Source organism: Gavialis gangeticus, unplaced genomic scaffold (assembly GCF_001723915.1).
Source record: "Gavialis gangeticus isolate Ggan-Ray unplaced genomic scaffold, GavGan_comp1, whole genome shotgun sequence".
NCBI classification, from domain to species: domain Eukaryota; kingdom Metazoa; phylum Chordata; order Crocodylia; family Gavialidae; genus Gavialis; species Gavialis gangeticus.
The window spans coordinates 70,497,246-70,511,218 of record NW_017729034.1 but is presented as its reverse complement, the minus strand read 5'-3'; the positions used below and the strand labels follow the sequence as shown (position 1 = coordinate 70,511,218).

The window sequence follows — 13,973 nt, the reverse complement described above, 5'->3', positions numbered from 1 at the left end:
TTTATTAATAGTCAAGCAGATCTGAATGCTTTAAGAGTGGGGCTATTATGTTTAAAAATCAAAATATGTTTTAAAAGACAGCAATAAAGAAAGCACAAGGTCATTTCCTCAAAACTCGTACAATATAAAGAGCAAAAAAAACTTATAAACAGAAATAACTTTATGAATAGGAATCATCCGGTTGAATTCCATGGGACTCCTCCCATGCAAACCTGTTTGTAAGGTCAGTGTTAGAATTTTTACAAGGTCAAAACATTTTCTAATCCTGAATCAGGACAGTGTGTCAAAATCTCAAAACTTCATAAAGAGAAGACCCAGAAAAAATCTGCCTTGGATTAATGGAAACATTTCATTTTGATCATTTCAAGATATGCTGTTTTAATTTTGCCTTTTTAATTTAAAAATACTGACTAGAAATTTAATACAATTTCAAAACAGAAAGCTGCTTAAAATTGAATATTGATATTTTGTTTATTTTGAAAAAAATTTTCATAGAAAAGTAGAACTGGAAGTGACATCAAGAGGTCATCTAGTCCAATCCTGCCCCCACCCTGCAAGGCAGGATCACCTCTGTCAAACCATTCTAGACAAGTGTCTGTATAACTTGTTCTTTAAAACTTTGGGTGCCTATACATGAGAAAGGAGCCTGCTCTGACATTCTCTAATTTCAGTGCATCAGGGCAGACTCAATTAATCAAATTTGCTGAAGTGTGGCAATTATTGTGCTCCAGCAGCCTCCCACCTCTCACGTATCAGCATCCCCATGCTTCAAATAGTGGCGGGAGCACTTTATCTAAAGCTCCAGGTGCTTTAATAAGTGCAGCTATAGGAGCCTCTCTATTTAAAGCACTCCCTCCATGCCCCGACATCCAGAGCACATGTATAAACACTAGGGCTGTGCAAAGCTTTAGTCGCTGATTTGATTTGAAGGAGATTCGGCCTGATTCGGTGGCTGAATCGCCGAATCGAATCAGGAGACCCTTTAATCTCTCCAAATTGAATGGAAGCCTCCAATCTGATTTGGAGATATTCAACAATTCAGCCATAGACACAGCTTTATATATTTTTTCTACATACCTCAAGATACCAGGCAGCTCATGAATGCTGAGATGGTGGGGCGGATGGAGTGTCCCACAAGAGTGTGGGGGGGTCCCCACACGCTTGGTGTCAGACCCGTAAGTGGACCAGAAGTATTTCCGGTCCACTTCCAGGTCTGCTGTGGAGCACACAAGGGACCCCTCCTCCCTACCGTGGTGCCTCCTGAGTGTGAGGGGGCACCCAGGGTCCCCCCGTGGCAGATCGCCATGCCAGGGAGCCGGGGGGAGGGGGCAGGTCCCCCACGTGCTTGGCAGAGGACTCAGAAGTGGACTGGAAGTACTTCTGGTCCACTTCTGGGTCTGCTGCCGAGCACACAGGGGCACCCCCCACACTCCTGTGGGATGCTCCATCTGCCCCACCATCTCAGCATTCATGAGCCATGCCTGGTACCTCAAGGTATGTAGAAAAAACATATAAAGCTGCGTCTATGGCCAAATCACTGATTCTCAGAATCAGAATCAAATCTTCAGATTCAGCCGAATTGAATCAGGACAGTGATCCGAATCAGCAAATCGAATCACTGTCCCCCAAATTGGGCTTAATCTGAATCAAATACAGCCCACTTCGCACACCCCTAATAAGCACCAGCCCTCATACGAAACAATAGATACAATAGGATCGTAAGAAAGCAGGACTGGAAGAGACTTAACAAAGTCATCTAGTCCAGCCCCCTGGTCAAGGCAGGATCATCCTTGACTAAGCCATCTCAGCCAAGTGTCTATTTAACCTGCTCTTGAAAATTTCCAGGGATGAAAATTCCACAACATCTCTAGGTAGCTTGTTCCAATGCTTGATCACCCTCGTAGTCAGAAAGTTCCCCCTAATTCCCAAAATAAATTTCTGCTGCTAAAGATTGAGGCCATTGTTCCTAGTCCTGTCCTCTACAGTCACAAAGAAAAGCCCATCTCCATCCTCTGTGTGTCCTTCAGTTAGTTTAAGACTGCTATCAAATCCCACCTCAGTCTTCTCTTCTCCAGACTAAATACCCCTAATTATTTCAGCCTTTCCTCATAAGTCTTTCTTCCCAGGCCCTAATTATTTCTTTCCCTTTGCACTGGACTCTTTCCAATCTGTCCACATCCTTCTTGAAGTGTGGGGCCTCAAAAAGACACAGTACTCCAGGTGAGGTCTTTCTTGTTCATACAGCCTAAGATGCTGTTAGCTTCTTTGGGAACAGGAGCACACTGGTGGTTTATATTCGACTGATGTTCCACTCTAATTCCTAGAGCTTTCTCTGCAGTACTGCAGCCTAGGCAATCATTCCCCAATTTGTATTTGTGCATGCAATTATTTCATCCCAAGTGCAGGACTTTGCACATGTCCTTGTTTAATCCTGTCTGATATATTGTGGACCATTTTTCCAGTCTATCCAGGTCATTCTGGATCCTAGCCCTACCCTCCACAATTTCTCTAGGTGGTCAATTACTAAGTTTTACCACACTTATACCCAAAAAGTTTTGCTGATTTCCAACCTAAACAGCCTGTGCTCCAGTTTGACATCATTATTCTTAGTCACATTCCCTACAGCCACAGAGAAATTCCCATCTCCATCCTCTTTATCATGGGTGACTGGTGCCTTCTGAGTCAGGGGGAGCGCTTGTCCCCCCAGCGGCCAGTCAGTGACCAGGAGGTGGTCCCCCGTGGCCAGTCGTGCACACCAATCTGGAAGCAGCGTTCCCTCTAAGCTGGCTTTAAGAGGGAACGCTGCCCAGAAGTGCCAGTGGCACTTCTCCTGGTTCCCCCAGTTCCCCAGCTGGTGGTCTCAGGGAGGGCACCAACGCTCCCACCTGCCCCCACCCCCGCCTGCTACCTAAGCAGGGAATGTTGCTGTGAGGGTGCTCTCAGGGGTGCACGTGCAGCCCCATGCACCCCCCATGCATTGCCACTGCTCTTTATAATCATTTTTCAGGTATTTGGAGAATGTTACTAAGTCTCCCCTCATTCTTCTTTTCTCCAGATTAATATTCCTAGCTCTTTCTGCCTTTCTCATAAAACTTGCTTTCAGGCCTCTAATAATTTTTGTCACTCTGCACTGGATGCTTTCCAACCTGTCCACACCTTTGTTAAAGTGTGGAGCCCAAAACTAGACACGGTTCTCTAGGTGAGACCCTCACCAATGCTCAGTAAGGTAGGGTTATCATTTCCCTTTATTTGTAAGTTATATTTCTGTTAATACAACCTGGTATACTGTTGGCCTTTTTTGCAACAAAAGCACGCTGTTGGTTCATATTCATCTTACTGTAACCCTTAGATCCTTCTCTACAGTTATGCAACCTGACCACTCATTCCCTAGTCTTACCTGGAGTACTGTGTCCCTTTTTGGTCTTACACTTTGGATGGAATGAAGTAGAATAAAACACAATACAGACTAGCATATTGGTAACTATCTATAACTTCCATTACATGAGGAATAAATGATTACTCATTGAATCTGTATAGTCCAAAGAATTTAACAAGTAAACAGTTTGTGAACAAAACTAAAAAATGCAAAGCGTAATACTCATTTCCCATATTCCAATTATGACCATTGCTGTAACACAGTATATTTACCTCAAGAATATACATACTACACATTTGTATAACTAATTTTGTAATTCGTATAAATAATTTCATCCTTTTGGATTTTTCAATGCATTGGTTTTTAAAACAGGCACTAATTAGCATACTCCAGCCAGCCTATGCGTCTCATGTATCAGCATCCCTGTGTTTCAAAATGGAAGCAGGGGTGTTTGATGAGCTTGAGTTAAAGCACCCATGCCACCATTTTGAAGCACAGTGATGCTGATACACGAGATACAGCCATGAACAGCGCAAGGCCCTGGCAGCTGGGGGGGGGCACAGCTGCACCAGTGGTGGCAGAAGCGCAGTGACAGGAGCCCAGCAGCGGTGAGTGGGGAGCTCCTGCAAATGCCGCCAGCGCTGTCAGTGGCGGGGGGGCAGGGAGTGGTGAGCACCGACCATGGGTCGGCGACCATCCACAGGTGCCACTGGCAGCAGTGGCCAGGGGCAATCAGGGACAGCCCACAGACACTGCTGGTGGCAGGGTGGCAAGCAGCAACCCCTATGCATCGCATCTGCTTAGAGCCACTCTAATTAAAGCTTTCTCTCCCTCCACCAGACTACATGGAAAAACACCTTCAAATACTTAATGAGGTATACTTTTCAGCATATGAGCAGAATTTGGTCATGTCTGATTATTGGAAGAATTACGATAACTCAGTTATTTAAGAATAAAATTAAGTTGTTTTTACATTTATCCCCAAATTTAAATTTTGTGAAAACTATTTTTTACAGACACTTAGACCCCTGCTAAATATTACATATATTACACAATTAACTGGTTAATTGTGCAATAAATTTAGACTTGCCATATGCACAAAGTAATTATTGCACCATAATAATGACTATCCAGCTTTAAAAAGAGCCAACTAGCTATAAAGTTCATACTTGAAAATGTGTAACAACTCTATAGGTGGTTTTCATCCAGCTTTAATTTCACAGAAGCATACAAAGTTAGGATTGGAAGGGACCTCAGGAGATCATCTAGTTCTACCCCCTGCTCAACCCAAAATCATCTCCAACTAGATCATCCCAGCCAAGGCTTTGTCTACCCAGGTGTTAAAAACCGCTAAGGATAGAGATTCCACAACCTCTCTTGGTAACCTGGTCCTGTGCTTTACCACACTCCTGCTGAGAAAGTTTTCCCTAAATGTCCCTTGCTGCAATTTGAGACTACTGCTTCTTGTTATATCATCTGCCACTACTGAGCAGTCTAGCTCCATCTTCTTTGTAACCACCCTTCAGGCAGTTGAGAGCTGTTATTAAATCCCCCTCAGTTTTCTCTTCTCTAGACTAAATATGACCAGTTCCCCCAACGTCTCTGAGAAATCATGTGCCCCCAAACCATTTTTGCTGCCCTTTCCTGGACTCTCGCCAACTTGTCCGCATCCATTCTGTAGCGGGGGCTCCAAAACTGGACACAGTACTGCAGATGTGGCCTCACCAGCACAGAATAGAGGGGAATAATTACTTCTCTCAATCAGCCTGCAATGCTATTACTAATGCAGCCCAGTATGCTGTTAGCCTTCTTGGCAACAAGGGCACACTGCTGACTCATATCCATCTTACTGTCCATTGTAACCCCCAATTCCCTTTCTGAACATGTAGCAGGGCCCTTAGAATAACAGAAATATTCCCACATTTAAAAAATAGGAAAAAAATTATGTTTTATCCAGTATATTCTCTTTCAGCTTTTCTGGTAAGAAGATACGGCAAATGAAATTAATTACACTGATTTTCATTGCTCACGCTCGGTGAAATGAAATATTCTAAACAAAGACCAAAAATTCTGAATCTGAAATCCTTTAAGTGATATTAGATAACATAGATATAGAACGCATTAACAGATAAATTTGTTTTCAGAAATGAATTTTAATTTGACATGGTGTCCCTCTAAGTAGAAAGTACAATTAATACATTTTCAAAAATGCCTGCACCAATATTGTGATGATGACTGAAAGAAACATACGCATCTGGGAATGCTGCTGGCGTTTTCTTATGACTGTGTGGTGACATGGACCTCCAAGCTTGGCATTGCTTTCCTGAGACAGTCAATGAAGTTTTGCCACGATAAGTCGCACCATTGCCTTGATAGCAATCTTCAGTGTGTGGAACCTGCTCATGCGTAGCTTCAGCTTCAGCTTCAGTTTCAGCTTCAGCTGTAGTAAATAACAGAAACCGCTCTCTTTAATAATGTTTTACACCAATATTTATAAATGATAACAGAAAAAAAGAGAAGATATGTGAGTGATTAGCCTGGCTGTTGCAGATGGCTTCCTATGACAAGCTCATTCAACCTAAGGTACTAAAGGAGCATTTCCTGAGATGTTTAATGGTTTTCATGGATTTTCTTCATTAGAAGCATTTGTACCTCAGTTTCACTATTTTTCTATATAGATTTGTTTGAAGTAGGGGGTCAAGAAAGTATACATAAGATCCAAAATACAGGCAGTCCTCAACTTACGAGTTACAACATTTTGCACTTATAATGTTTATAAATTGACACTTTGTTTCAACTTTATGACAACAGTTTCAGCTTTACAATGTTTGAACAAGTTCGCTGCATGGCTCATCTCCTTGGAGAACACCTGTCCAAACTTCCTTGGACACTCTTTTTAAGAAAGCAGACAAGACTCCAGAAGAACCTGCAGCCAAGACTCCTAAGAAGACTCCAGCCAAGAACCCTTCAAAAAGTCCAGCCAAGAACCTTTCAAGAAGTCCAGCAAAATCACCTCAAAGAAGTCCTTCCAAATCAATATGGTTTCATAGTTGTATAGGTTAGGCTTCTTAAGTGAATGGATGATTTGGGCTGGATTTTTAAGGAGTTGGAATTTGGAAACTAGTATTCTCTCTTAAGCTTTTGCAGCTTCCGTTGATTTGCTATATACTGGGTGCATCTACATGTGCACTTGACTGCGAAGTTGACTAATTAGCTCTGCAGTACAGCATCACTGTCTACATGTGTACTTGTATTAGGGCACAGTAAATTAATTAACTCTGCTTAAGGATAGTATTGTCCAGGGCAAATACTATCCTACAGTGAAGTAATTTATGCTGCCTCAGTGCATGTGTAGATGGTGATTGGGGTTGGTTGGGCTAGCCTGCCAGCTAGCTGTGCGCTATAGCACCCTTGTGCCCCAGCCAGCCTGCCGCTGCCATCCAAAGCCCAAGGCTGACCTCCAGGCCCCCTGCCAGCCCCAACTCTAACTGCTGTAGCCCCAGGTGCAAGTATAGATGCTGCACCATTAACTCTGGCATGAACTGCACCAGAGTTTATTTCTGCATGCTGATTGCAAGTGTAATGCACCCACTGACTCCCTGTTGTTGTGTCTTAATATACTTGAATAGAGCAAGCAATTTGACTCATTAGTGCCCTAATGTACTGCTATTCTACTGTACTTGTAAAACTAGTTAGAATTTTTTAACTAAAACCTTTTCTCACCAAACAGCAGGGTTTTAAAAACTGTGCTTATATCTTTAAACGGAAAGTTTGAACTAAAACAAATTTGTGCTCAAATCTTTTTTCAGTTTGTATTTTTGCTTCCCTTTCATCACATTTTTCTCTTTTTTTCTACTGAATGCAATAGAATTAATGACATTCAAGATTTTTCCTGTTCAGTTTTTCCCCTTTTATTTTTTAAACTCTTTTCATTCTGTTGTCAAAACCTTTTCTGACTTTAGAAGAAAGAACTAATGGTGAAAGAAAAACTACAAACCATGATGAATAAGCCATCATAATATAACTGAACAAAGATGTATTTGGGATTGTTAATAAAAAATGACCATCACCACTGTTCCTTCAGCGTCCACATTTCAGATGCATCCCATTCTTCTTACCAGTGATTTCCACTTTTGTCTCATCACAACTAGGTATGCTACAATACTCCCATCGGACATCTTTGCTGGTAGTGTAGCACCAAGGCCTGCTCTCACCATCAGGGTTTCTACAATAGTTTTCATCTAAGGCCCTGAAACAGAAAAACTATGTGGAAATAAAATTCTCATGAACATCAAATAATGGACATGAACTTAGGGAAGGAGGAGATGGAGACGGGGGTGAAAAATTTTCTTGACCTGTTTTCTATTGAATTCATTGGTAACTGAATATTGCAGGTAAAGTGTTAATTGATGACATTTCTTTATGCTATAGATTACTGCAGTACACTGTTGGTTTTGGTCTGGTCAACAATCTAGATCAGCTGAAGACCTTTTCTGATACTGGAAACTACCTTTCATTGTGTCTCTGTAGCTACAGCACATGGTGAAAGAATAAGGGTGGCAGGAAAAATAACTTGTCTAACTTCCTTACTATACAAAGAGACACATGGGCCTGAAATACAATAAAAGGATGGATGTGAGTGGGGAAAGGAAGACAAGGAAGAGGATGAATAAGTACTTGAGAATAAAGGAACAAAAAAGAGGAGCAACATAGGAGAAACAAAAATAAGGTTCAAGAAATAAACAAGTAAACAAGAATAATGAGCTGAAATAGTTTGGGAGAAAAGAGAATTTAGCAACATAGTTGAAGAAAATCATTCCACTTTTAATTTTTATATCTAGATCATCATGAAATACTGCATTAACTTGATTCTAAGACAAGGTCTTTTCCCCTGTTTAACATGGGGGGAAAGCCCCTCATCTTAGAATCAATAGAGTGGGAGAGGGGAGAAGGGGTACATGGCTGGTGTGGCTCAGGCTCCAGCCTCTACCTGGGGTCACGGCCATAGCCACAGCTGCTGCCTTCTTCCACCCACCAGCTCTTCCCCTTATCTCCCTACCCATGCAGCCCCAATTCTCCTTCTTGCTTCCCCGCCCCCACTTACCTTTCTTCCACACCAGCAAGATCAATCCACACTCCAGCCCAGACCCATAGCAGCTACATGAAGCCTGTGTAGTTGCTACAGGGACTGGTCTGGGCTGGGGCCATGCTTAGTGCCACAGGCCATGACGAGGATGGAGCTGGCTGATGTGAAGCAAGGGTAAGGGAGGGGGAAATAGGGAGCAGAGGCTGGGCCACGAGGGAGGGGCAAATGCTGTGAGGGAGGAGGTAGGCAGGGGGCAAAGGTGGCAGGGCAAAGGTGGCAGCACAAGCAGGGGACAAGCTGCTTGACCTCTCCACACCACCTACCCAACCACTGCCTGCTCCCCTGCAGTGAGAGGGTGGGAGGCTGAATTAAAGATGACTCTCCAACTTTTAGATTCTATACATGGAAAATTTTTATAAATGTATAAAATTTCTATGTATAGAATCTAATTATTGGGGGGTCATTTAAAATTCAGGGTCAACTTAGAGTCAGGTAAATACAGTAACTGTGTTCCTAGGTACTTCTGTGTGGCTCTGGAGAATAAAGATGCCTTGACTTACTTGCATGGGTAGTTCTCAGGGGTCCGAGCATGTTTGTGAGGAGCCTGAGAAGCCCAGTTTTGACAAGTCTTTCCTGATTCTGTGATGGCTATATTGCCTCGATAATTATCTCCACTTCCTGCAAGACACTGAAGGCCTGGTCCAGTAGTTGGTGGGGGTGTAGCTGCAACAGAAAAAACATGCATATACATTTTTGGAGAATCCCAGGACTTGTAACAAGAACCCCCGGTTCCAGCCACAAGTGGAAGGTTAATTAGCATAAGGATCTTTTGCAGGGGTGTCTGAGCAGTGCTGAGCTGTGGGATCACCATGGCTTGAAATGCTGTTGGCTCTGCTCGGGCCCAGGCCAATGAGCTATATGGCATATCATGAGCCTCTGGCTTTGGACTAATATCATACATTCCATATACTGTAGGTACAAAAACATTGCTTAATGTGTTTATGGAGTACCTGTGCTAAAACTTACAGCAGATTCAAAAAAGGTAAAATGCATCAATTCTGGATGAGCTACCTATATGCAAATTATTCTTGGCATGCTTGTTTCAAAATCAATGTTTTCAAATCTGCTCCTCACTTGCTTGTGCTTAGGGAGAGCAGTAGGAAGGAAGGAAAGTAGCTGGAAGGGGAAGAAGCTGGGGGCGGGGGTCAGGGGGCAAAGAGAGTACCTGACCTCCCCAGATTTAGTTTCTTTCCTGTAGCAATGGGGAGAGGGGAACAAATTCAAGGCAAACTTCCAATAATTAGATGCTATACCTGGAAAATTATAACAGATCTATAAATTTTCGATGTATAGAACATAATTATTAGAGTGCCATCTTATATTCAGGGTCATCTTATATTTGTGTAAACATGGTTCTTTTAATTTGAGTTAGTTAACATGAGGTAAAATCAGAGTTACGGCTTACTTCTTTTTAACACTTGTTGTATGTAGTACTTACCGCAACGTGGAATGTTACAAAATTCCCAGCGTTTAGTTGGATCGATGGTGAAACACCAAGGCCGGGGCTCCCCATCAGGGTTACGGCAATAATTCATCTTCAGATCCTTGTCTGGCAAACTGACAATTAAAAGTCAAAATTAAGAATATGAATTGCTAGTGGCTGGCGGTGTGGATTGCCCCTCCTATGGCACAGTGACCTATTTCAGGTGCTCAGATGCTTGGTGATGAAGAGGGATCCGGGTTTTATGTTTGCCATGGAAAACATGGTAAAACCCGGATGATCTCATTTAAAGAAGAAAAACTTGGATTTTCTCCTTTAAAGGAGAAAACCACAGGAAATGGTGGGTTTCACCTCTGCAGGCTGGCAGAGTTCTAGTCTGCAAGGGGCTAGAAGGAGTGGCAGTAGGGTGATCAGCAGGGGCCCCATGTGCATGTGTACATGAACACATGCACATGGCCAGCAGAAAGCCTAGAGAGCGGGTCCCACAGGTAAGTCGGGGGGGGGCAGGAACGGGGGGATTGAGGCTTCCATAGTGAGGGAGGGAGGGAGTTGGGCAGGGCTGGGGCTCAGGCTAGGGCTCCTGCCCAGCTGGGGTGGTACATGGGGCTTGGGGTCTGTGACCCAGAACCCAGGGCCCAGGATCAGGGTGGGAAATGGGACAGAGCGGCATTCAGCTCATCCAGGGGGTAGGGGGGACTGGGTCCCCACTGCTGAGTGCACTCCTGGGGTGGGCATGGCAGGCATGTACCCCCCAGATTTGTGCATGAAGCAGGGGCAGGGGTGGGCTGGCTGTGGTGGGCTTGGGCTCCCCACCCTGCTGCCTCCCAGTGAATGGGTCCCAGTGCAGCAGGGCAGAGCAGGGTGTGGAGCTTGGTGCCACCACTGCGAACCCTGTGCAACCATGTTGAAGTAGCCTTTGCCCTCCCAGCAGCAGCAGGGACCACAACCCCACACCACCACCCCCACTGCTGCCAGCTGGCGGCTTGCCAGGGCAGCACAGGGCTCCTAGCGGCAGCACTGAGCTTCCCTGCCTGGCCCCGCTCTGCTCTGCCGCATCAGGTCATAGATTCATAGATTGTAGAGTTGGAAGGGACCCAAAGGATCATTGTGTCTGACCCCCTGCCCCAAGCAGGAAAAGGTCAGACAATCCCAGCCAGGTGCCTATCTAAGAATTTCTTCCCTGTTACTTCAGTCACCCCTACTTGACCCAGCCAGGACTTCAACTCAGATCTCCCACATGGTAGGCAGAAACTCTATGACACAGCCACCACTGCTAAAGAGGCCTGGGAGGCAGGGCACCAGGGCAGGGAGCCCTGAGCCTGCAGCAGGCAACCCGCAGTGCCCTACCACCACAGGCTCTGCTCTGGCCATGCCACCCATGGGGCAGGGAGAGCCAGGCTCTGCAGTCTGCTGCAGCAGCTACTGCCTCCCACAGGTAGCAGCTGGGACTCTGGTGCTGCTGTGGGGAGCAGGGGGCCACAGACCTGGGTCCCTGGCGCTGTAGCCCTGGCAGCTGGGGGCCCCCTCCAATAGGCCTGGAGAGGGTGGAGGGCTGTGGGTGGGGAGTGAAGGGCACCAGCAGGGCCCAGCGGGCTGTGGGATTGGAGTGAAGGGAAATGGCATGGGCAGGGCACTGGCATATCAGGGCTTCTCAGCACCACAAAGCAGCAGGGGGGACAGGCATCGCTGGACCAGCATCAAGGTGGGCAAGGGGAGCTCTGATTTTCCATGATAAAAAACCCAAAATCAGATGCAAAAATTTATAAGTATTTAGAATTTACTTTATTGCATTTATTTATAGAATGTATTTTATTGATGGCACAAAGGAAGTGCCATATATTTACGTGATTGAGGCATGGGTAGGTTTCCAAATTGCTTAAAAATTGTAAATATATCAATAAAATATTGTGTTCAATTGATACATATATATATATATATATATATATAGTGGTGTTTTATTTTAATCGCAGAAAACCACAGGTTTGGGGGGTTTCAATCAGAAAATTCACAAAATTTTTATCAGAGAATTTGCTATTTTTAAATAGAGAAAACCAGGATCCCTGGTGATGAGTGTGGTAAATCTGCACAGGTAGTGACTTACTTTGCAGGGATGTATCCATGAGAATGAGGCTTCTGAGCATCCCATGGCTGGCACTCGAGCCCAGACTCTGTTCTGGAAATGTTGCCTTGGTAGTTCTCTCCACTGCAATGCATGCACTCTTCTGCATTGGTAAGAACAAATGGAAACAAAGAAGCAGGTAAGAAGTCAGGAGTATGACTGGCCTATGCACTTCCTTCTTTACTCTGTCATCAGTTCAAGAATTCACTCCGAGGTTAAAAAAATACTGTAATCATAAAAGGTTCTTTTTCTTGGAGGAGAACTTTACCTAATCAATTATATTTATTTCCTCGATTTATTTAAAAAGCTAAAAAACTATAGTGAATATTGAATTAAAAATGATTTCATTTTGTAAAACTAAGATTAAAAAACTGATGCCTTATTGTATTGCAGCTTTATACAGACAACATTTCATATGCAGACAACAAAATGTGGGCAACAAAATTGTACAGCCTATAAATGGAATGTATGCCATCCTTTTGCTGGGGAATGGCCATTTCTGTTGAATTAATGGGTCAGAAAGTGATTTATACAATCAGCTACTCTGTACTTCTTTGTGATCAGCCCAGATGATACCTATGGATTCACATTACTAGAGATGCTTTCTCTGGTAAACTGGGTTATAGAACTCTGTTTCCAGGGGGTACTGAATTATGACATTACCTACTAACATTCTTTCAATTTACGAATAAGATCTTGATGGATCCAAAACCTCCGAATCAATGTTTCCGGTGTTCCCTGAATTTAGTTAAGGGAGTCACACCCAAGTTCAGCAGTGTTGTCTACATGGGGCATAGCAGTGGGACAAAGGAAGTGCCATATTTATGAGTCTCAACTTTTTTAAGACTTCAGGTACCCCTTGATGGGCTCAAGGTACCCCTCAGGAAGCTTGAGGCATCCCTCTGAAAATGACAGCTCTTAGTTTTCATTTGATTCTTGACTACAAAAAGTAATGTAATTCTGTTGCAAAAAAACCCACAGCTCCACAGCAGGTCAGAATGTTTTTAGCTCTATGGAAGCTCTGTGTTTACTTTGTGAATCACGTTTACACACCTAACAGTGCTAACATTGTGACACCCTGCTGTACCCTTAAAAGAATCTCAAGGCATTCAAGGTCATCACACCACACTGGTTGAGAATCGCTGATTTTAAAAAATGAGGTGCACCAAGATCCATCTTTTTATGTGCCAAGCAAAGGAACCCTAAAACCTGTAGCAGCTGAAGGCTGCAAACAAGAATAAAGTCAAATACATGCAAGGGGTACAAATCTGCAAGGTATTTAAGCCAATGCCTAAGTTTAAGGTAAAATTTGAAGTACTGATATTGAGTGAACTATTCTCATTCCTTAAAATTTGGCACATGCTTAAGTGCCTACTCAGTTAAGGACAAAAACTATAACTCTCTTAGCTATTTCATAGATTTCATAGGCATTAGGGCAGGAAGGGACCTCAGAAGATCATTGAGTCCAGCCCCCTGCCCAAAGGGCAGGAAGTCAGCTGGGGTCATAGGATCCCAGCAAGATAAGCATCCAATTTGCTCTTGAAGGTGTTCAATGTAGGTGCTTGAACCACCTCCGATGGCAGGCTGTACCAGACCTTGGGGGCTTGGACAGTAAAGAAATTCTTCCTTATGTCCAGCCTGAAATGGTCTTGCAGTAGTTTATGACTGTTTGACCTCGTCATCCCTTGGGGCACTCTGGTGAACAAATGTTCCCCCAGATACTGGTGGTCACCCCGATAAACTTATAGGTGGCCATCAGATCACCCCTGAGCCTGCGCTTTTCCAGGCTAAAGAGCCCCATGACTCTCAGCCTGTCATCATAAGGTCTGTTTTCCTGACTTATGATCATGCGCGTGGCTCTTCTCTGGACACTCTCAAGCTTCTCCACATC

The 13,973-nt window shown here is 44.0% G+C and overlaps 1 protein-coding gene across 4 annotated transcripts in view; it reads right to left on the bottom strand.

Annotated features, from left to right (window-relative positions):
- The window catches only part of PLG (plasminogen), a 63,540-nt gene that overhangs the window by 17,144 nt on the left and 32,423 nt on the right, over positions 1-13,973 (bottom strand). For 2 of the 4 annotated variants that reach the window (XM_019527498.1, XM_019527499.1), the window contains exons 6-10: positions 12,065-12,185; positions 9,961-10,079; positions 9,023-9,185; positions 7,495-7,625; positions 5,627-5,792 (exon numbers count right to left, since the gene is read on the bottom strand). In XM_019527498.1, coding sequence (XP_019383043.1) covers positions 5,627-5,792; positions 7,495-7,625; positions 9,023-9,185; positions 9,961-10,079; positions 12,065-12,185 — 700 coding nt within the window. Of the gene's footprint in view, positions 1-5,626; positions 5,817-6,187; positions 6,194-7,494; positions 7,626-9,022; positions 9,186-9,960; positions 10,080-12,064; positions 12,186-13,973 lie in introns of all 4 variants that reach the window. The other 2 variants (XM_019527496.1, XM_019527497.1) reach the window with 2 other exon arrangements.